Source organism: Manihot esculenta, chromosome 2 (genome assembly GCF_001659605.2).
Source record: "Manihot esculenta cultivar AM560-2 chromosome 2, M.esculenta_v8, whole genome shotgun sequence".
In the NCBI taxonomy this organism is placed as follows: Eukaryota; Viridiplantae; Streptophyta; class Magnoliopsida; order Malpighiales; family Euphorbiaceae; genus Manihot; species Manihot esculenta.
In genome coordinates this window covers 6,698,027-6,718,455 of record NC_035162.2, presented here as the reverse complement: position 1 = coordinate 6,718,455, position 20,429 = coordinate 6,698,027, and the positions used below count along the sequence as shown (strand labels likewise).

At 34.2% G+C, this 20,429-nt stretch overlaps 2 protein-coding genes across 2 annotated transcripts; one reads left to right on the top strand and one right to left on the bottom strand.

Moving 5' to 3' along the window:
- Window positions 1–707: 707 nt before the first annotated feature.
- LOC110609123 (tRNA uridine 5-carboxymethylaminomethyl modification enzyme MnmG) lies at window positions 708–14,508 on the bottom strand. The gene is made up of 13 exons (XM_021748480.2): window positions 14,148–14,508; window positions 13,430–13,581; window positions 12,858–12,949; window positions 11,514–11,627; window positions 9,612–9,942; window positions 8,145–8,324; window positions 7,486–7,566; window positions 6,907–7,125; window positions 6,557–6,699; window positions 4,368–4,534; window positions 3,754–3,971; window positions 1,902–1,994; window positions 708–1,336 (listed from the first exon to the last, which is right to left on the bottom strand). Exons 1-13 carry the CDS (start codon window positions 14,353–14,355, stop codon window positions 1,142–1,144), a joined length of 2,193 nt encoding a protein of 730 aa, XP_021604172.1. The 5' UTR covers window positions 14,356–14,508; the 3' UTR covers window positions 708–1,141.
- A 4,132-nt stretch (window positions 14,509–18,640) lies between these two features.
- Window positions 18,641–20,413, top strand: LOC110609125 (WRKY transcription factor 71). The gene is made up of 3 exons (XM_021748483.2): window positions 18,641–19,247; window positions 19,620–19,760; window positions 19,896–20,413. The coding sequence occupies exons 1-3, from the start codon at window positions 18,817–18,819 to the stop codon at window positions 20,230–20,232; spliced, it is 909 nt and encodes a 302-aa protein (XP_021604175.1). The 5' UTR covers window positions 18,641–18,816; the 3' UTR covers window positions 20,233–20,413.
- The last annotated feature ends 16 nt before the right edge of the window (window positions 20,414–20,429 follow it).

Genomic DNA, 20,429 nt, shown 5'->3' with positions numbered 1-20,429 from the left:
AAATATAATTTTTTATAAAAATTTAAATTATTTTATTCAATAGCCCTAAAAAATATATCTAAAATATAATTTTTTATAATATTTTTTGTATTTTTTTTATAAATTTAATAATAACATATTAAATATTCTCTTTATTATTTATTATTTATTAATGAAAACTTAAAATTTGTATTTTCTTATAATTATTTTTCATATTTTATATTTTAATAGATTATCCCATTATTAATAGTATTAATAATGATAGAGTAAAAATAAATTATTGATTAAAACACATGGAAAATTATTTAAAAAATAGTTTTAGAATATATCCATTAAAATTCAAAAATTTCACTTGGGAAAATGTAGAGGGGATCCACAATTGTGAGGTATAACAGAAATGTTAGGAAAGGGGAAATACGTTTCAAAATATAAATACATAGATTCCATTATATAAATAAATAATAATTAAGATCCACTGGATATTAGAACTCACTACTCCAGCCAGCCAAAGAGAGTGCCCCTCCAATCACAATCTTAAGTAGGAAGTAGGTGATACTTTTGTTTTTGAATTAATTAAGTAATGTCGGCACCACCATCCAATCTCTTTAAGCTGGGACCTTAAATTTCATCTTTTTTATTATTTTTTAAATTTCTTACAAACATTATCAGGTAGTGGATTGTTTCTTCAGCTTAATACAATTTCAAATACTCATCCACGATATTTGAAGTTCCGAAACGAACCAAACTTATTTGTGGTTCTATTTCTGAATATTTTCCATAACTAAACAAGAAGTAGGTGATTCAAAGGATATACATATTGTCTTCTGATTTTATAGAACAGCGACGAAAATATAGATGTGACGAAAATAACTTTTGAGGCTAGACTTGCTGTTCTAGCCTTCATGTTTTGGTTTAGCCAGCAGAAACAGAACCGGTGGCCGCCAACTGATGGCAGAAGCATCAAATTTCTTCCACCTAACAGCTTGTTGAAAGTGGCCATTACAGCAATCACTCATCATAAGGCCTGAAGATTGCAAGTAGAATCACAGTTTCATCCTACTCCTGCATTGCTTCCTCCGAAGAACTGATAGTGTCATAGATGCTTCACACAATTCTGAAGCCGATAAACCGCGAAAACAAAGAATGACGCATTGGGAATATATTAAGAGTTGATTGTCTCTGTCAAAGGGGCATTGGATATGGGATTTGTTTCCGTCAGAACAGAATTCAACATTTTGTGCCTCCTCTGTTCCTTAGCTTTTCTTCTCCGGGTTTCGAGGATTATAAGAAGCGCAGTGATGTCGGCAGGGCTCACGCCACCTACTCTGCTTGCTTGGCCAATAGTTTGTGGCCTCACCTGGAAATAAGATAACCATTTACATTAACCAGAACTAAACTTGCTCATAATTTCAAATAACTGTATTCGACAGTAACCATTTAGAGAACAATTCTAAAGATATCTTTTGAATCCAGATTGACGCAACACTTATGGACTCCTTCCATCATACACCTTTCACCAATTTTATTAAAGGTCAAAAGACTGATAACCTTTCAAACTATAAGCTTTTGAGAATGTTCATAGATGAATGAGCATGCATAGAAATATAACAAAGGATATGTAATATGCAAAAAGAAGCTTATGACAATGTTAACAGATACTGCAAGCAGATCATTCATTTGGCATCCAGTGGTTTTCTGGTTATGTTAAGGGGATGTGTACCTTAGCTACCAAATATGATAGTCAAAGTGCAGCCAGAAACAAAATCGTGTTGCCACACCACAACAGCACATTTTAATCAGATGAAAACATACCAGAGACCCAAACAAGAGAAATGTATCTGGATTCTGAAGAATTTAGTAATATGCAAAAGATAAATACAGAAGCAGTGAAAGTGAAGAGAGAACTATCTTTTGCTGTGAACCTTGGAGAGTTTCTCACGTGCTTCAAGAGACAAAGTTGTCATTGCATAGTAATCCAAGTCCTCTGGAAGTGGTCTGTTTTGTTGATGAGCCATCTAAAAGTAGACAAGCACAAAAATTGACACTCATAAATAAAATCCAAAAAAGGATGACGATGTAGCCTAACTAATCCATGTAAATCACTTCAAAATTATCTTGGAACTTTTCCTCTCCTAAGCCCACAAGCAGTAGGACAACTTGCAGAAATTTAATTATTCAAATTAGATTTTGAATTTATCTGAAAAGCTTGAACAAACAAACATGAAAAAATAGGCCTTGTACGTAGTTAGATTTAATAATCAAAATTAAATGATAAATCTGGGATTGTTTGCAGCATAGGTCAAGTATGGTGAATAGTGGCCATGAACAGTAAAATTGGGAGTGTAGGCTTCACTTCTAAAATTCAGCTAGGTTCAAATTGGCTCAAGTAATCTAAAGATAAAAAGAGAACCATAATTGCTAGCATTTTGTTAACTGAAAAGTGAATAATATAGTATGCTAGCTAGAGTATTTATAGGCTAAATAATCCCAGATGTAAAAGACATTGGATTGTAAAAACTAATGTTACCCTAAAGGATTTTGACTCTCAAAACTAAAAGGGATCTGTATTCTGTAATAAATTCAATAGGAACTTTAATTACTTTTTCTTTCAATAGTATTCTCAACGTGGAATATCTATTTTCATGCTTAATATCCTCAAGAGGAAGTAAGAACATGTTCATTTTGTCAACATAACTTTGTAGCTTTCCTTCTCCAATGGCCAATATATAATTTCTCGATGCTGATTTTGATCTTCTGACTTCTAACCTTCCACAAAATGCATTTTTTTTGGTGGGGTTGGGTGTGTTTGTTCTACCTGTTGTTTTATTTGCTTCAATTTTTTTGGGGAAAAAAGGTAATAACCAAACCAAAATAAATACATTTGAAAGCTAATATAATACCTAAGCCACTAGTAGCTAGTGGTGGACAGAATGAATAACCTTCAAGGTTTGAATTTAGATTTTACCTATTATTCTTTTTGATAGATTTAGTTATTCTGTTTCGGTTTTCTAAATCAAACTGAATTAATGAACTAATGCTCACCCCCAAGCCTTTGCTTGCAACTTCCAAATTTAAGGTGCAAGTTCTAATGCTTGACCACCCAGCACCTGCACTCGCAGGTTAAGCTTGTCATATGCAACAAGCGAGCTAGTGCTCACACGGACCATGTTTAGTGCTCACTTGCAGGTGACATATGGCTATTTGGCTGACCCCTTCATGAGAATACACCTTGCAAGCATAGGAAGCTTGCTCGCAGCTTGTACCCACATTGCAACTTGAAGCTGCCCATATATTTTTATGAATTTTGCCACACAACTGAGCTAGCTACGTCTATGGTTTTTCAAGAATGCTGCACGCTAATCAATGTGAGCTCAGTGCAGCATTTTTTGCATGCTGACTGATTTGTGTACCGTGCATGGCAGTTGTCCATGCACAGTGCACTCAAAATGAGCAAGCTCCTTGCAGACTCAATTTCACAAGGGCACTTGTGGTTGTAGACCTGTAGCAAGATGCCACTTGCAACTGAGAAATGCTTCTATTTTTTTTTTTCAAAAAAAAAAAATCATTTTTTATAAGCTTGCTTTGCCACGTGAGCTTGCTGTGCACCAAGCAATTCCAATCTGTCCAGCAGTGCAGGTTTGCTGTGTGACAAGCAGTATGAGCGCACTTGAATGGGCTAGCAGCCTACTGCACTATGGCAATCCTGAGTCTTAAACGTAATCATTGTCGAGGTCCTGCTGTCTGCATCACCAGAAGATAAGAGAGATTAAAAACCTGTTGGAGTTGGATCTGCTGACGGATAATGAAGCCTTCATACTTGACATCAATCTCCACACACTCTTTATCCTCTCTAGTTAGGAGCTTATTTCCAAAACCATGCTTATCCAGTACCTCATACTGGATGTGTGGTTTTTTCAAAAGACTCTCCAGTGTTGAAGACTCCCTCACAGGCTGTCCAGACAGATGAGTAACATCAGCAGCCAAATCCCCTCCTGAAAGTTATAATGGAAGCAGTTATTAACTTAAATTTTCATATATAAATACTCAAAGCTCATCAAATAACTCTCTCCCTCTCTCTACACACACACACATATGCATGAATTTATGTATTGATTCGCTTACAAATTCTGGAAACAGAAACAATCGTAAACCAAAAATGCACCTCCCAAATGAAAGGTCTCTTCACTCTTGTGACCAAAACTGGTACTCAGTGCCATTTTGTAAGACCATCCATAATATCAAAATCGCAGAAAATATAGATGAGAAAGACGAAAGAGCTGAGAGATGGGAAATGAGATTTTCCACATAAATTTATTTACATATCTGATGATTACTCTATGTTAGAGGTTATTCCCTCTTTAGCTGTGCACAAATGAAAGAATACAAACCTGAAATTCTGACAGTTTTCAAACGCTTTTTCTCCTCAGAGATTCGAGCTTGCTTATCCAGGTATAGCTTCCACCGTCTATCATCTATCAAACCAATTTCATTCCCCAGAGGCGTAAGACGACTATCAGCATTATCAGATCGGAGAAGCAACCGGTGTTCGGAGCGACTAGGAGAAGGAAGAAATTTAATTTGGTAAAAATTTGCATACAACAAAGCATAATATTGCAAATAAAACTTACTTATCTTATTTTAAGTCAAAAAGCAGAGAACATTAAGTACATATAACATCATACGAAAATAAAGATGTTATGCAGGACACTGTCCTTGAAGAGAATGCAGCCTGGTATCAAACGGTATTTAATTGCTACTTTCATATGCAGGTGCCACATAAGATGATCTGATACATTGATGCAGTTAAAGAATTTTGATCTTGATTATATGGGATGGGATGATGCAGTACCTCTCATATTAATAAAGCAAAACCAAAATACTAATCTATTCTACCCTTAAATTCTCGATATGAACAATCTAAAAGCATTAAGCAAAGAGAGGAGGGTGGAGGGTGTTTATACATTTCAGTTTGTATGCATGGTTCTGACACAGGAATAGCCCTATTTACTTCAATGGTTTCAGCTCTAGCAATCATGTATTGAGACATGTTATTGCCACGTATTTCTCTTCATAAATTATGGGGCTTCTATAACAAGAGAAGACAGCTATGACTATTCATTTTTATGTAGACAGGATGTATAACCTTTGCCATCCAAGTTGACTCCATAACCATGCAGGATAAGGAAACTGAATAGAAGGTCAAGGTCTTCATAGATGTGAGCATTCTCCAAATGAGAATGGAAAGATGGAGGATATCAGTCACACAGATGTCATATATTGGGAAGGTGACAAAGTTAAAATGCCATAAATGGCAGAGAAAGAAAGCCTTAACTTGATTAACAATTTTCTGATGGACCTGCTAGAAGATGCTAAAGTTTTTAAAATAATAATAACAATTTTGATTATTTACTATTGACTTTTTTTCAAGTTAAACAAAAAAGATAGATTCTTTTAAATTTTTCTTCTACATCAGTTACTACTGATTTTTTCTTCGTGTCATTACTAAAATTCTCAAGTATCATGTTAGGTTTTCACTAGCTGAAGGATGAGAAAGAGCCAACACATCGATTTCCTAAATTCTGCATAATTCATAAAAGCAAGAAATATGACAGACATAATATTGAAATGCACGCAAGGATTACAAGTTCTAGACATTTAGTATAACGGCCAACTGCTTCCGCTGCGGCAGAAGTTGTCCCACATCGGGAAATTACGGTAATTCCGAATTGTATATAATAGCTAGCACAAAACTACTAAATAACGTGGGTTAATCATTTTGGGCCAAGTGGAAAGTGGGTCTAAAAGTTATTTAGGCCAGTTTGGACTGGGCTGTTTCAATTAGTATCAGAGCCACCCTGGATCAGACAAATTGTACGGAGTTAGTGGGCCTGCGAGGAAAGAGCTACCCACGAGAGACGAGGCGGAGCCGCTCGAGGTACTAGCGAACCACAATACCCGAGGGTTCGGTCCTGGTTAGCGGTTGTAACTGATTCAGTTGCGACAAGGACGTCGCAAATTTAGTAAGGAAGAGTGTAACGGCCAACTGCTTCCAGTGCGGCAGAAGTTGTCCCACATCGGGAAATTACGGTAATTCCGAATTGTATATAATAGCTAGCACGAAACTATTAAATAACTTGAGTTAATCATTTTGGGTCTAGTGGAAAATGAATCTAAAAGTTATTTGAGCCGGGCTGTTTCATTTAGCATATTAGTATATATATATTGCTTCTAAAACTTCCCGATTGATATTCATTTATTTGCTTATAATTTTTTTTCATGAACATATTTCAAGCACAAGTGGAAATCTATCCACATTCAACTTAATGAAACAAATTTATTTTATACATCCTTTATTAAATTCTAATGGAATTATTCATTAAAAACTATGACAGGTTATTGATTCAACATTAACATACTTTAAATGTACAATTATATCATTCATCAGTTTTGGTTCTCAAACATACATAATTACAATCATATCAGCAGCTTACTTGCAAAATTGAAAATATAATTCCATACAGTATTGCTCTCGTATAAATGTAAAAAAATGAAAGTATAAATAATTTAAGTCAATTACCTTGTTAACATCCGGTATGGCTCTCGAAGGTCCTTGGTGACCAGATCATCAATTAATGTGCCTATATAACTGCTTTCCCTCTCAAGTACAATGAGGGGCTTGCCATCTGAATGTCTTGCAGCATTAATACCAGAAATAATTCCCTATGGAAAGCAAAGAAAAAAAAAACGACACTCCTGATCAGGGTAATGTCAGAAGGACGTGAAAGACCAGAAACGTCCTTTCCATCAAGCAAAAAGCACACTTTGCCTTTTATTTATTGAATATAAACAAACATATTATTGACCAGTGATAACAAGAAAATAAATTCCATAATATAAAGGAAAAAGACCACTTTAAGAGATGGTGACCTGCGCTGCGGCCTCTTCATAACCTGTTGTCCCATTTATCTGACCCGAGAAGAAAAGGCCCTCGACCTTCTTGGTCATGAGAGACCTAGAGCATTGATGTGCAGGCAAGAAATCATACTCCACAGCATATGCAGGCCTCAGCATTGAACAGTTTTCAAGTCCAGGCAAACTTCTCAAGAGTGGTAACTGTAGTCTCTCAGGTAAACCAGTTGAGAACCCCTATACAGGGAAATAAATGACAAGTTAGTATGATACATAACCCACAGGGTAGGTGTGTGAATAATCTGCTGATAGCTCATGTAATATCATCTTTTTGGATCAGTTTTTAGGTTTTCAATCCGCAGTTCAATTTTTCAATTTTGCTTGCCCACCCGTAATAATTGGCTAATAGTAGGTGGTGGTATGGATACTAATTACATTTACTTTTATCACTTTAATTTTATATTTACAAGGAAGAAAACCATTTCCTGGTGATAAGGTGAATTAAAATATTTCTTCTCACAAAAAGCAGTTCTCTACTACCATCTCTCACATTTCACCAATAAATAAGAAATAAAAGCATAGGTACTAGATATAGACCTGCACATATAGCTCAGGCACATTTCGACCCTCTGGTTCAAGAAAAATCTGATGCGATTCTTTATCTTGAAACCTCACAATCTGGAAGAAGGGAAAAAAAGAAAGAAGGTAAATTTCATAACACTGTCATATTATCTGCTTAATTAGTGCCCTAAAGCATAATGTTAAAGTAGAAACACAGCAGCAACCTATTTTCCTACTAACTGTCCTTTTCAGAAACCGCAGAAGATGATGATGAATTATCACAATATATCATCACAAGTAGACTACATAACTAGAAAAGAAAAGAAAAGAAAAGAAAAAAAGCATGCATTCCTAGTTCACCACTGCATTACCTTGAAAAATAACTGCATTGACACTCCCATAATTTGTATGGAAGGAAAGGTGACGGAATAGCAGTTTTTGAGAAAAATTACCATATTATATTCTTAAACATAAGTGGCTTAAGCTGGTTTGGTAGGCAGTTGCTTTGTGCAAGTGCAAATTGCATCAACTTTCTAAATTTTGCCTTGTGAATTATTTTCCTTTCGTACTAGGGTTGACAGTACCTGACAGTGACACCCCTCTAGAGCCCTCTCACAATATATCTTGTATATTGTAAAGAAAAGAAGGGAAAAAAAAGAAGACTAAATTTAAGGAACTATATACCATATATATACCTTATCTTCAATGGAAGGACAATATCTAGGCCCTTTTGCTTCAACCCACCCTCCATACGTTGGAGTTTCGTGTAAGTTCTCCTTTATAAGTTGATGAGTAATTTTTGTAGTACGTGTTAGATAGCAACACATTTGTTCCCTTTCAACGTGCACGTCGGGATCAAAACTAAACCAGTTCACCTGTTGGTCAGAAACTCCCAATCAGAATTTATCCACAAGTAGTATATAGCTAAAATAAATGATAATTTTAATCTATGTCATCTAAACAAGATAATAAACTTTCTGGGTCAATGGCATTCAGATAAGATAATAAACTTTCTGGGTCAATGGCATTCAGAGGAACAGTTACATTTCCTGTTTTCAGCAAAAGACATTCTGCAAAAAAAATAAATGAACTTATTAATAGCCGATGTGGGCATCACAGATGATCTGCTGGTAATAGATGTCCAATTGTTGCCATGGAAATACAACATAAACCATGATCTTCTAACTTATTTGCATAAGCATATGCTGAAGAATGACATAGAATCTAGATTATGAAACTCTAAGGCCTTATTCAGTTGTGGAAAACATTTATGTTTACATTTTCTCCCAATGTCCATGTTCTAAGAAAAAAAAATGGAAAACCAGGAAACACATTCACTTGTCCAGTTTTCCAATTCTCCAATTTTAATTTTTCCCTGCATAAGATATTTTTAACCAGAAATTTGCTATCGAATAAGCATGCTTTTATTAGAATTAATTATTATTTAAATTTGAATATATAAATAGTTTCACAGTGTAATCCCTTAAATATATATATTTTTTCTTTTTTATTTATAACTGCATTTCAATCTTAAAATAAAAACTATCATGACAATTAACAAACGTTATAATGCTTCTTGTTTCAAGAATAATAAAAAACATTTTGTTGCTACCATTTGAAAAATCAATATTGAAAACATTAACAGGTTGTTGTCACAAGAATAATAAAAACATGAAGAACAGCCTTTAAATAGCTTTGACATTGGCTCTTTTTTTAGAAAATAATTATTTGGTCTAGTATCTTAGTTTTACAGGTCATTAGTTTAAAAAAAAAATAATGGAACTAAAAAAAAGTTGCTGCTTATTCCAAACCCAGCAACAAGATCTGAAAAAAGGACATTGACCAGTTCAACGAATGTACTGAAACAGAAGATTATGCCAAGTCGCCATCTTTTATTAGATAGTAATAACAAGAAATTAATGAAATTAAAAAAAAAACAATTAGAGTTTGAATCCTGCAGCTAGATGCTGAAAAAGAGGAAAACAATTTGATGTAGTTGAAGTTAGTATAAATTTTAGAGCATGAGAAATTAATTTCTAGTTATCCAATTATAACATCTTTTTCTAGTTTACTTGAAATAATTTTCTGGAAAATCAGTTTTGTTTTCTATAAATAAAAGATACTAATCAACAGAACATGTAAATGATATTAAACAGGAAGACCTCTTCATCTCCATGCTGAGGTTCCAAACTGGAAAAATCCACCGTTCGAATGTCCACACGAGCTGGAGTTCCAGTTTTCAGACGATCAGTTTCAAATCCAAGCTGTTGCAAGTTCTCAGTGAGTCCTTGTGAAGCTGACTCACCAGCTCTTCCCGCAGGCATAGAAGTTCTACCAACCCAAATTTTACCACTCATAAAAGTTCCGGTAGTGAGAATAACTGAAGGAGCATAGAAATCCATTCCAAAAAAAGTGCTGACACCTTCCACATTATCATTTTTTCCTAGCAAGATATTTGTTACCATTGCCTCTCTGATAGAAAGATTTGGAGTGCTGAAATGCAAACAAATCATATGATTAGCAGATAGATACTCAGGCATTCAACAATACAGTAATGCACTAAAAAGAAAATCATGAATGGAAAAATACAGATTTGATTGAACTGTGAAACTGAATTGAGCAATAGATAAAGCCTTCTATTCTACTAGTTGTAGAGTGGTGTAGAGTCTGTTAACTATAGCATCAACTACATAAGCATGATAACGATTAGTTTTCCAGGAAAAAAAAAACTGAAATCATTTCTTTTTTTCAAAAAAAATCTTGACAATGATAAAAATTATCATATCTCATTTTTCTTAAAAGCCACATAAGTATTGATGACATCAACAATCAACATTTAATAACCAAAGCACCAACAAAGTGAATGATTCTAATTTGCCAGATCCATTAAACTTAATTTAAAAAGTTCCATATTTAGGAAAGCAGGCTTTCTTGAAGACAGGAGAACAGAGATTGAATCCTGCCTTCACCAAAGTCTAAAGCCCCCTTCAATAGCGCAGACCAAAAGGTGAAAAAGGAAATATAAACTAGCTACCTTATCATTGAGTTTCACAAGTTATTCACTAAGGATTCCATAACCACATTCATAAGTCTTATTTGACAATGACCATCCTTTCATGATGTGTCAGGCACAGGCTCCAGTGAAATAAGTGTAAGCTTTGTTCAAACTTGGGTGTTTATTCAACACAAACCCACATCTGACACAAGCATAATCAGAAACAAATGATTCTTTGACTGTTGAGTCAAAAGCCAATATTGAGAAGTATACGTCCAAAATAGCACTCTACCAGATTGTTTATGTGATCTATCAGGTATGATCATCGAATCACAAACAACCAATATAACTTCCAATTTTAGTGAGAAAGAAAATAAGTCGGATTGTTCAATCATACAATCCAGGAAAAATTTATATAACAATCAAAAGCTGATCAGCAGTCATAATTCATTCTGGAACAGTTACCTAGAAAAACAGTTTTTTGCCCCATAACACCACAAAATTGATATTTGGCTAATCCACTACCCCTGCAACCCAGCATTAGCCTCGTAAGAATATTTTATATCTCTACATGGAGTAATAACCTTAACCTTCATGCAGATCTTTCTCTCTCAAGTGCACAAGTATAAAAACAAAAAAACAATCTACTGCAACTTACTCTTTCTTTTGCATGTAGAAAACCCATTTAATGTAAATAGCATTTAGTCCCCCAGCATAAACCAGTGGTAACAGCCTCTCAGAGTACCAAAAAATGCAACCCAGTGCCTTTAAGAGTTAACCCAGTAAAGATAAGAAAAAGATCAAGAAAAAGAAATACTATTAGTTGTATGTCTGTCAATATTTTAGTGTGTCTGGGCACATATGCATATTTTCTAAGCCCCAATTACACATGGAAAAATGAATCTAGACTGGAATACATCTTTATGAAACTCAAGATGCAGCAAAAACATAAGCAACATCGATCTGACACCTTTAAAAGATGAGACTAGAAAGCTTCTTTCTATAAGCTTAATCAAAGCAATTAGATAGATACATGAATAACTTTTTTTAAAAAAAAGCATTAACTTGCCTCTCCACTATCTTCTTCATTTCCATAGCATATTCCCTTTTGTCAGTTTGTGCACGTAAAGCTCGAACAGCAGGACCTCTGGAGATGTTCAGCACACGCTTTTGCAAATAGCACCTAAAGCATGAAATGAAAATGACAATAATGGGTTCAGAATCATATTACCCTTATTTATTATTTTGTAAATTTATTTATGGGTACAACTCGTGGTGCAATAAACTTAAGCCATTCCTCAACTAACCCTCTAACCAACTACCATCACTCACCCAATACAAATGATAATTTCCACAGCCAAATCCAAGACACAGCAGAACCAAGGTTGCCTCACAACTGTTGTCACTGCCCAATTTGAGAAAGGCCAATCTTATAACTGATGATCTCAACTGCCTCGCCTTGTATAACAAACAGATTGGAGAAAATCCATTGCTTTTCTAGTGACAACTTGAAATAGTTTTAGGAGTCCAAGGATCAGAATTTAATTCTTAATATTCATAAATTCATAATCTTGAACTTTCTTTTTCTATTGTCGGTTATCATCTAACTTCTTAGGAAGATATAAGGTTCTGTTGTTTAGGAACTTCCAATTTTGATAGGAACTCTTTTAGTTAGGAATTGCTTCTTATTTATTAAGTGCAAGGATATTTCTTAATAGAGGTCACAGTAATTGTTGAATAAGGAAAACTAGTCTCCACAATAATTTATGCAACTTAGTTATTTTCTAATTTTGATAATAAAATTTTAAGTAATTCAATTTAGATTGGAAGTGTGTGTTCTTAGATTTCTCTTTCCTCTTTTTTAATTCTTCCCTTCTCTTCCTCTTTTAATACAGTACCTGTACCTCGGGTATTATTCTCAGCACTCCAAAATCCAAATGCAACCAATTTCTCTATTTTGCTTAGTTTAAACTGACCACTCTAACCCTCCTTTATTTCTGTCATTACAATGATGCAAAATTTGGGAGTCAGATTTTCTTTTACAACATTTTCTAACTTGAACTGGAAATAATATATTGCATTTATACAATATTAGAAAATCTTTCTATTTGTTTTTTATTTTGTCTGGTATGGAATTTTGCATATATTTCACTACATATGTAATCCTAATCTAGCATTTTATTCCCACTTCTGGATCCAAGGATGGCCTAACCTCACCCATTACATCCCATCTTTATAATGCATCCGAGAGAAATGCACATTCCAGGTAAGATTGGTCAAAACCAAAGCAGATATGGCAGGATCATTCCCTGTAGAATATTATGCTCAAATCTATTCATGCATCAGACCAGCAAGAGAAGCAAGATTAAGATCAAGTAATATTCTGTAAGCAATAGGACATTTTGGACATTACCTATCCGCAACCTTCCCAATTTCACCACCAAGTGCATCCACTTCATGAACTAATTGTGATTTTGCAGGTCCACCGACTGCTGGGTTGCAAGGCTGCATGGAACTCTTCTTGGTAAGAATATTTTTCAAAAATATCTTTCTTTTCATGAGAGTGTCTGTGTGTAGGTGCAAGCATGTATCCATGTGTATCAAATGGATAGAGAGTCTGCTAGCCAACACTAAAGTTCATGAGAAACAATTATTTTGCAGCATCATTTATATCTACAAGATAACCAACGAGTAAGGATCCTCCGTTTAAATGTAAAAACAAACATAACCAAATGTTAGCTAGTTACCCATGCCTAGGACAACTTCACAATTGTTATATTCTCTCAACCTAATTTGTCTAGGATGGATTTTGTTTTGGTTGTAAGCATTGAAAAAATATTAATGGGTATGGATGCTAATAGAATTCATCCTTACAGCAACTATAGACTACATCCAAAAACATTAATCGCAAAAGTTCCGACAATGAAGACTTGGCATTCAACAACATGACCAAGAGTGCCTACAAGATTTGCTGGAAATGATAACCTGCCATGCGATTCGGTCTATATTTAGGGTGAGAAGAAGAGTTTTTGCCCCTAAACGAGCAGATGCAAGGGCTGCTTCACAACCTGCATGTCCTCCTCCGACCACGATAACATCATATCTTTCATCAATTGTTCCAACAGGACTGCCATGATCTGCAAGAATGTTGAAAACATGGAAAATCATGTCATTTCAGATTTTTTTTTTTCATGAAATAAAATACTAGCACCAGCTAATACCTACAGCTTCATCTAAACTAATGAGATAAGACAGAATAGATCCAAGACAACCCAAATTGTAGTGCATTTGGTCTCTGGAATTAATTCTCACTTAGCAAAACTAACGGCAGAATAGCATTCTGGAGAAAGGTGAATTTCTACCATCATTCTTCTCTCTCACTGATGCTGTTTCTATTTCCATTTCCATTTCTACGAAAGAAAAAAAAATCAAAATCAACCCACTTTTCTCAATAAGGAAAGCAGAAAGGCATTCTTCCCCTTTTTTTTCCCTTCCTATTTATGGTACATGTATAAACAGGAAAATAGAATTATAGATGCATGAACACAAAAGTGAAATTACAGGCAAAAGAGAAGACATTGAACATTTCTCCTTAGAACAGAAACAGAGTTACACTTCTTTCTTACACTTGTAGTATGCACGCAATAACACGGAAAAAGGTATTATACGAATATAAAAAGGGAAAGGAATAACATAAAATTACAGCTATGGTGGTGGTGGGTTGCTGTTGCCGCATAAGTGGAGAACCGACGCCGTAACTGAAATTGATGGCGTGGGCGCCGCGTGTGAACTTGAAATCGGTGCGGGAAATGGTACCGTAGCTGAAAGGTGAGGCAAGAACGTGAAGGAGCTAACATGTTGACGACGAAGGAGATCATCGATGGAGGGGAAAGAGGCAAGTGAAGTGGCATTGCGAAAATGAGAAGGAAGAATCCAAGACTTCAATAGGAGCTATTGTCGAAGTTCACAGTGAAGGAGCTATGCCTATGAACAAATATGCTTGCATTTTCAGGTAGAAGAAGAAGACTAGGATGCGTTTGGACACGAATGAAAGGAGAAGCAATTGATTCGAGGATTTATCTTTAAGTTCGCGGTTCGGGAAAAATTGTGAAGCCACTGGCCCAATCCATTACCGTACCGGCCCGGAACCGTGGACTGCTTGTTGGAAATTTGGGCCGCGTAATATATCCAATTCCAATGAGATTGCTCTTTATCATGCTTTAGAAATGTTGTAGCAAATCTCTGCCCAAACAGCATCCTCAACAATACTATTGGCCTTTTGCTATTACTATCATGATTTCACCATTTGCCCAATCCCAATTTGCATAACATAATCACAATTTTCAGAAGTTCATTAATGGTCTAAATATTTTGTTTGATTTTTGCTGATAATTCCTTGCCAAGTACTAATCGTGGTCTTTCCAATAATGCTTAGGTCATGAAATTTGATGATCTCAAGGAGCTTGGCAGTGAGGCGGGCGGTTAAGGTAAATGCTTCAAATAGAACTTTTCATTGTATGTGTGGCGTATAGCAGTCAATCCACCTTTCTTTCCTTGTTTGTTGAGCAGAGTGATGAAGGTAAACATGAATGATCATCTTACGGTGTTCTTAACCTAAAATTTGCTAGGTTTAACATCGGAGAAACTAACAGCTAACGGGGAAATTAAAGACAAGAAAAAGGAAAACAAAATAGGACTCGATCATCTCAAATGGAAGCTAACGATCCTGCAATAACCATTGAGCTGGGGTAGGACTTGGGGATTCTGTAAGCAAAAGTACCAGATTGTAGAGTAGCCTGATATGCAACATAATGTTTTATGATTACAATACAAGATCACACTGGTAGTTATGTGAATCCAAGTGTCTTGGGAATTGTTGATTTGTTTGCTGATTCTGGCCGTCAATTGCTAAGGGTATGACATAGGAAAAATCTTTAAATTTGACCTTTGTTGTCTTGGCAAATAAAAGAAAAAAGAATTCTTTGCAGCTTTATCTCGTTAAAAATAGTCATTATGCAGCATAACAAACTCAATCATAGTATCCACTGCAACGATATTGGTAGACTAGTGAGACTTAACTTGATCACAGGTCAATATATGTTGTAACTGAATTAAATTCCACATATTGCTTGTCATTGATATATTACTTCAGACATAGTGTGATCAAAGCTTAATCCCTTGATGAATCGCATGATGTCTTTTGCCTTTTGGTGCAGGCTTCTGGAAAGTATATACAGGAAGGGAAGACTTATGTTGTACAAGATGGAGATGTAATATTCTTCAAGTTTAATGTGTTAGGGGGTGGAATTGAAATCCATTAGTAGTGGAGTGTGGAGTGATGTACGGAGATTGAAATTTGATTATGTGATTCATTGTTTTTGAGGTCAAATCTTTATGACACAAAGAGGGAAAAGCTCAAAGGCATGAGTTTCCACTGGATTTGAACTTGGAAGTGATGTTGGTGGATCCCATCAAACATCAAATTTTATTTTGGGAGTATTGTTTTCAACACTAGGATGAAGGCTTAAGCACACAACGATCAGCTAAAGATAAAAACAGTTGTACTTGTATTTTGTACAACTTTTTCTTTAAAATAGATGTCAATATAGTGAGAATGTGAATGCAAATGCAAAAAGAGCCATGGGCAGCCAATAGTGTTGGTAGCATTTTAATATGCAAATTGCATATTCTCTTTTCAAATTGGGTGAGGCTAAGGAAAGAGCTTTTTAACTATTAATCAAGGGTTTAAAAATTAGTACTTATTTGAGCAATATTGATCTAATTTCTCCCTTTTTTTTATTGCATACTTAAATATTTATGATGAAGATGTGTATGTATTAGTAGATATTACCGGTTGTGAAAGACGTTGGCTAAATTTTGGAAACAGCACCAACCTTTCCCAAAGGATAAGATGGCCCTGTCAATTGCTATTTGCCAACCTGTTTCTGCTTGATAATATTTTCAAGGCCATAATTTTCACAAGTATAGGAAGAGATATAGGTTTCCCACAGACAAAGAGCAGTCAACAATCTCAAGCTCTTCATTTCCGGTGTTAGATTATTCTTTTATTATTTTTTTGCAGGAAAAAAAAAAAGTCATTCCACGTGAATCATTACCATCCCTTATCATGCTTCGGATTTGACATTTGCCCCTTCCTTTTTTGCGTCATTTTGCCAAAAAAAAAAAAAAGCAAAAAGTGAATTTCATTATTGAAAAATAGCTTAAATGTCCCCATGGGATCACCACGGCCAGAGTGTTTAGATAATAAATCAAATGATAGCTTAACCACTAAATGAATTCGCAATGCATATTTGAAATCCTCTGATGGCTTCCTTCTTTTTTTGCTAATCTATCAATAATAATAAAAGACATATTGCTATATGATAAGCATTTATATTCATACAAAAAGCTGTTATTATTATTCCATTCAAAATATAAGTAAATTTTAATTTCAGAATTTATTTATATAATTATTATTGTTAACTTTAAAAATATTTCAAGAAAAATACTAAAATATTGGTCTTGATATTTATTACTGTAAAATAAATATAAAAAAAATATGTTGATGAGTTTTTTATTTTTTATAAAAAATAAAATAAAATAACATGTGCACAATAATAACAGCAATGGTATTATACGGCGTCTTTTGGAAGTAGGCAAGCTTCCATCCAGTCTTAGCAAATTGGGTTATACGTTACTAAGCATGACATGTAGAATATTGACCTCAGTTTTGTCCACATACATCTCTCATATGCTTTAGTATATTGGATATTATAAAAAAAAATTATTATTATTATTATTATTTTATTTTTGTATTTTCTCAACTATATAATACATTTTAGTTTTAATGGGATATAATTTTAATTGGATAGGAACTAACAATAACAATGATGAATTTTTTTTAAATACATTTAGTTCTTAATCATTTTTTTAAATAATAATTATGAATATTTTATTCCATTTCATCTCCATTTCATTTTTAATTTTTTATTATACTAATTATTATACATTTAACTAATTAACAGTTGATATTTTAGATTAAATTTTAACAAGTCCACATAAAAAAAAACCTTATTCAATAATTTTTTATTAATCAAATATTTATATGAAAAGTTCTGTAATGTATTTTAAACATCAGCCAATTGGACAACACAAGAAAACAATAGTGCCGCAAAATTCGGAAAGTAACGGTAACGCGGATATGAGAACAGTAAAATGACGTAAAGATCCAGTCAGCAATGCGTAACTGGAAATGGTCTCCCACGTGCCAGCTTTTTTGTCAAGGAGACGAGAAATTACATGCTAATCTGATACCCAATTTCGCAATAAAGACGGTGCCCAATCTTGGGACACGTGTAATCTCCTCAGCGTCCAATTGAAACTGTATGCTGACTATTTGCTTGTTCCAGTGTACCAGCTCCTTCATTGCCTGATTGCGACTCCATCGCTTGATTCCTCTCTTTCCTTCCCTCGTTTGATTCGTTATACCATATTTATATGAATCTATAATATAAACTGATAGCAGAACTTATATAAAATTTTATATATTTATAAATTTATATAAATTCAATTTAAATAAATACTTTTTAAAAATAATTATTATTTAAATTAAATTTATAATATAAAATAAAAATAAAATTTACATAAATTCATGTATTTACACTATAAATTCTATTTTTTTTATAAGATAAATTGGTAAATTATGTGTTGAAAATCCAAACTTAGTAAATAATAATTTTAATATCATTAATCAGAACTTATTAATAGCTAATTATCTAAACTTAGTAATCCTTCATTTCTATTGGCTATATTATGTTAGTTTTTTTATACAATTATATAATTATTGAATAAAAACTATTTAATTTTTATAAATTAATATTTAAATTAAATAGTAATAAACATATCATGCTTCATGATATCAATTATGATATAAGTAATTAATAAATCACTATCACTACTGTTGCTTGGTTTGTAAAGCATCATATATAAACTTTATACCACAATTTTCAGGCCCATTCAAGACAAAATTAAAGGCAAACACATGTGTAGTAGAGTGCATGTAATAATTTTCAATTATTTTATAATTTTTGAAAAAATATAGGATGAATATGAGAAACTTCTGAGTTTTGATACTTTATGCGGAGTTCTTTTAATAACCTAACATCTAAACAAAGATATTGATCTCCTAAAATGGAGAAAATTATATAATTTTCCCTAAAAAAAGGTAGGTAAGATATTTTCTTGAAAAAGAAAAACAAAAACTTAACAAAAAGGCCTATTTTCTATAAGAACAAAGGAAGGCATCTTCTTGTAGCTTTTTTCTCAGAGAGCTTTCTTTCAGTGAGGTATATAATCTCCTTCTTCTCTTCTCTATGTCAAGCGAAGAGAAAAATCCATTCCAATATAATCCATTTAACTATAATGAGCAGAGAGGGATCCCAGCTGGTTCAGTGTTTCCATTCTTGAACGATGGCCCTTCGCCGGTACAAACTATACAAGGATCTGATCCCTTATACATGAGCTTCACTGAGAGCTTATCCATGGACTACAACACTTTATCAAGAGCCTTTTGTATGCCTGCAATTTGTTCTTCATCTGAGGTAATTAGTCCCATCCAAGCCTACTTTTCAAGAGAAATAGGTGCACCAGCAGGAGCCGACGAAAACACATCAACGCCAGATTCATCGTCAATATCTTCTCCATCTAATGATGCAGCGACCCAACAAGGAGCAGCAGGCAAGAGCAAAGAAAAGCAGCAGCCAAAAGAATACGAGGATGCCAAGGAAAATTCTAATAACAAAGTGTAAGTTCTTGGCTCTTGATTCTCTTTGCTAAATTCATAGTAAAAATGTTAGAAATTAAGCGTCCTACTCTTCTTTCTGCTTCTTCGGATAGATGCAGGCTCACTTATTTTCCTGGACAGAGAGACTGAGATATGGCACTTTGGAGCTTTTGCGTATTATCTCTAGGCTCTCACAGTACACCATATAATCAATTCTTTGAATTAATGGCGTATCTGCTTCTGTACACTAATTAATTAAGATGGATGGAGTGTATATATACGCATATATATCACAAGAAGCTGCAAACCCTAGCATATATCAAGATCTGATTGTGCTTATTTAATTTAAGCTTTATTTTTTATTTTTTTTAAAAAAATGGTGATATGTTCCAGGAGCAAGAAAAAGAAGAAGGAGAAAAAGGAAAGAGAGGCAAGGTTCGCTTTCTTGACGAAGAGTGAGATAGATCATCTTGAAGATGGATACAGATGGAGAAAGTACGGACAAAAGGCAGTCAAGAACAGTCCTTATCCGAGGTTTATTCCATTAAATAATTCACTCACAATGCATTTTTACAAAGCCTTTTTCTATTTTTATATCTTAAATGTATCATAGATCCATAGAAATTATTAGAATCTCCATGGGTTGTTTTAGTATGGTATATTTTGCAGAAGCTATTACAGATGCACCAGTCAGAAGTGCACAGTGAAGAAACGCGTAGAGAGATCATTTCAAGACCCATCAATGGTGATCACAACCTATGAAGGAAAACATAACCATCAATGTCCGGCTACACTTCGAGCTAACTATGCTGCTGCAGCAATTTTGTCGCCTAATTCACTTCTGGCTTCCACATCTTCCATGACGAGCATCAGCCATCAAAGCTTCCCTCAGGAGCTCTTGCTTCCTCCGTATGATATTAACAACCAGTGTGAGCCTAGTGCAGACATGCTGTATCCATCACAGCAGCAGCTTCATCTTCTTCCAGCTGATGATTTTGTCCCCTAAACCTTCCTCCCAAAACAGCAACCTTGAAGTCCTGTTAGTCTCATTTTCTTCACTAATTTATGTACTTAGAACCATCAATGATGCTATGATCCCATCTGGGAAATGAGAAAAATTCAATTCAGAAGATGGAACTCATACATATTTTGCAATTTTATTATTAGAAGGATTAACGAGTTGATGGTAGATATATACACATA

Coding starts and splice junctions, on each gene's coding strand:
- LOC110609125 (XM_021748483.2), top strand. CDS start 18,817: ATGTCAAGCGAAGAGAAAAATCCATTCCAATATAATCCATTTAACTAT. Junction 19,248..19,619: donor GAAAATTCTAATAACAAAGT/GTAAGTTCTTGG, acceptor GATATGTTCCAG/GAGCAAGAAAAAGAAGAAGG. Junction 19,761..19,895: donor AAGAACAGTCCTTATCCGAG/GTTTATTCCATT, acceptor TATATTTTGCAG/AAGCTATTACAGATGCACCA.
- LOC110609123 (XM_021748480.2), bottom strand. CDS start 14,355: ATGCCACTTCACTTGCCTCTTTCCCCTCCATCGATGATCTCCTTCGTC. Junction 9,943..11,513: donor ATGAAGAAGATAGTGGAGAG/GCAAGTTAATGC, acceptor TTTGCATTTCAG/CACTCCAAATCTTTCTATCA. Junction 4,535..6,556: donor CCATACCGGATGTTAACAAG/GTAATTGACTTA, acceptor TCCTTCTCCTAG/TCGCTCCGAACACCGGTTGC.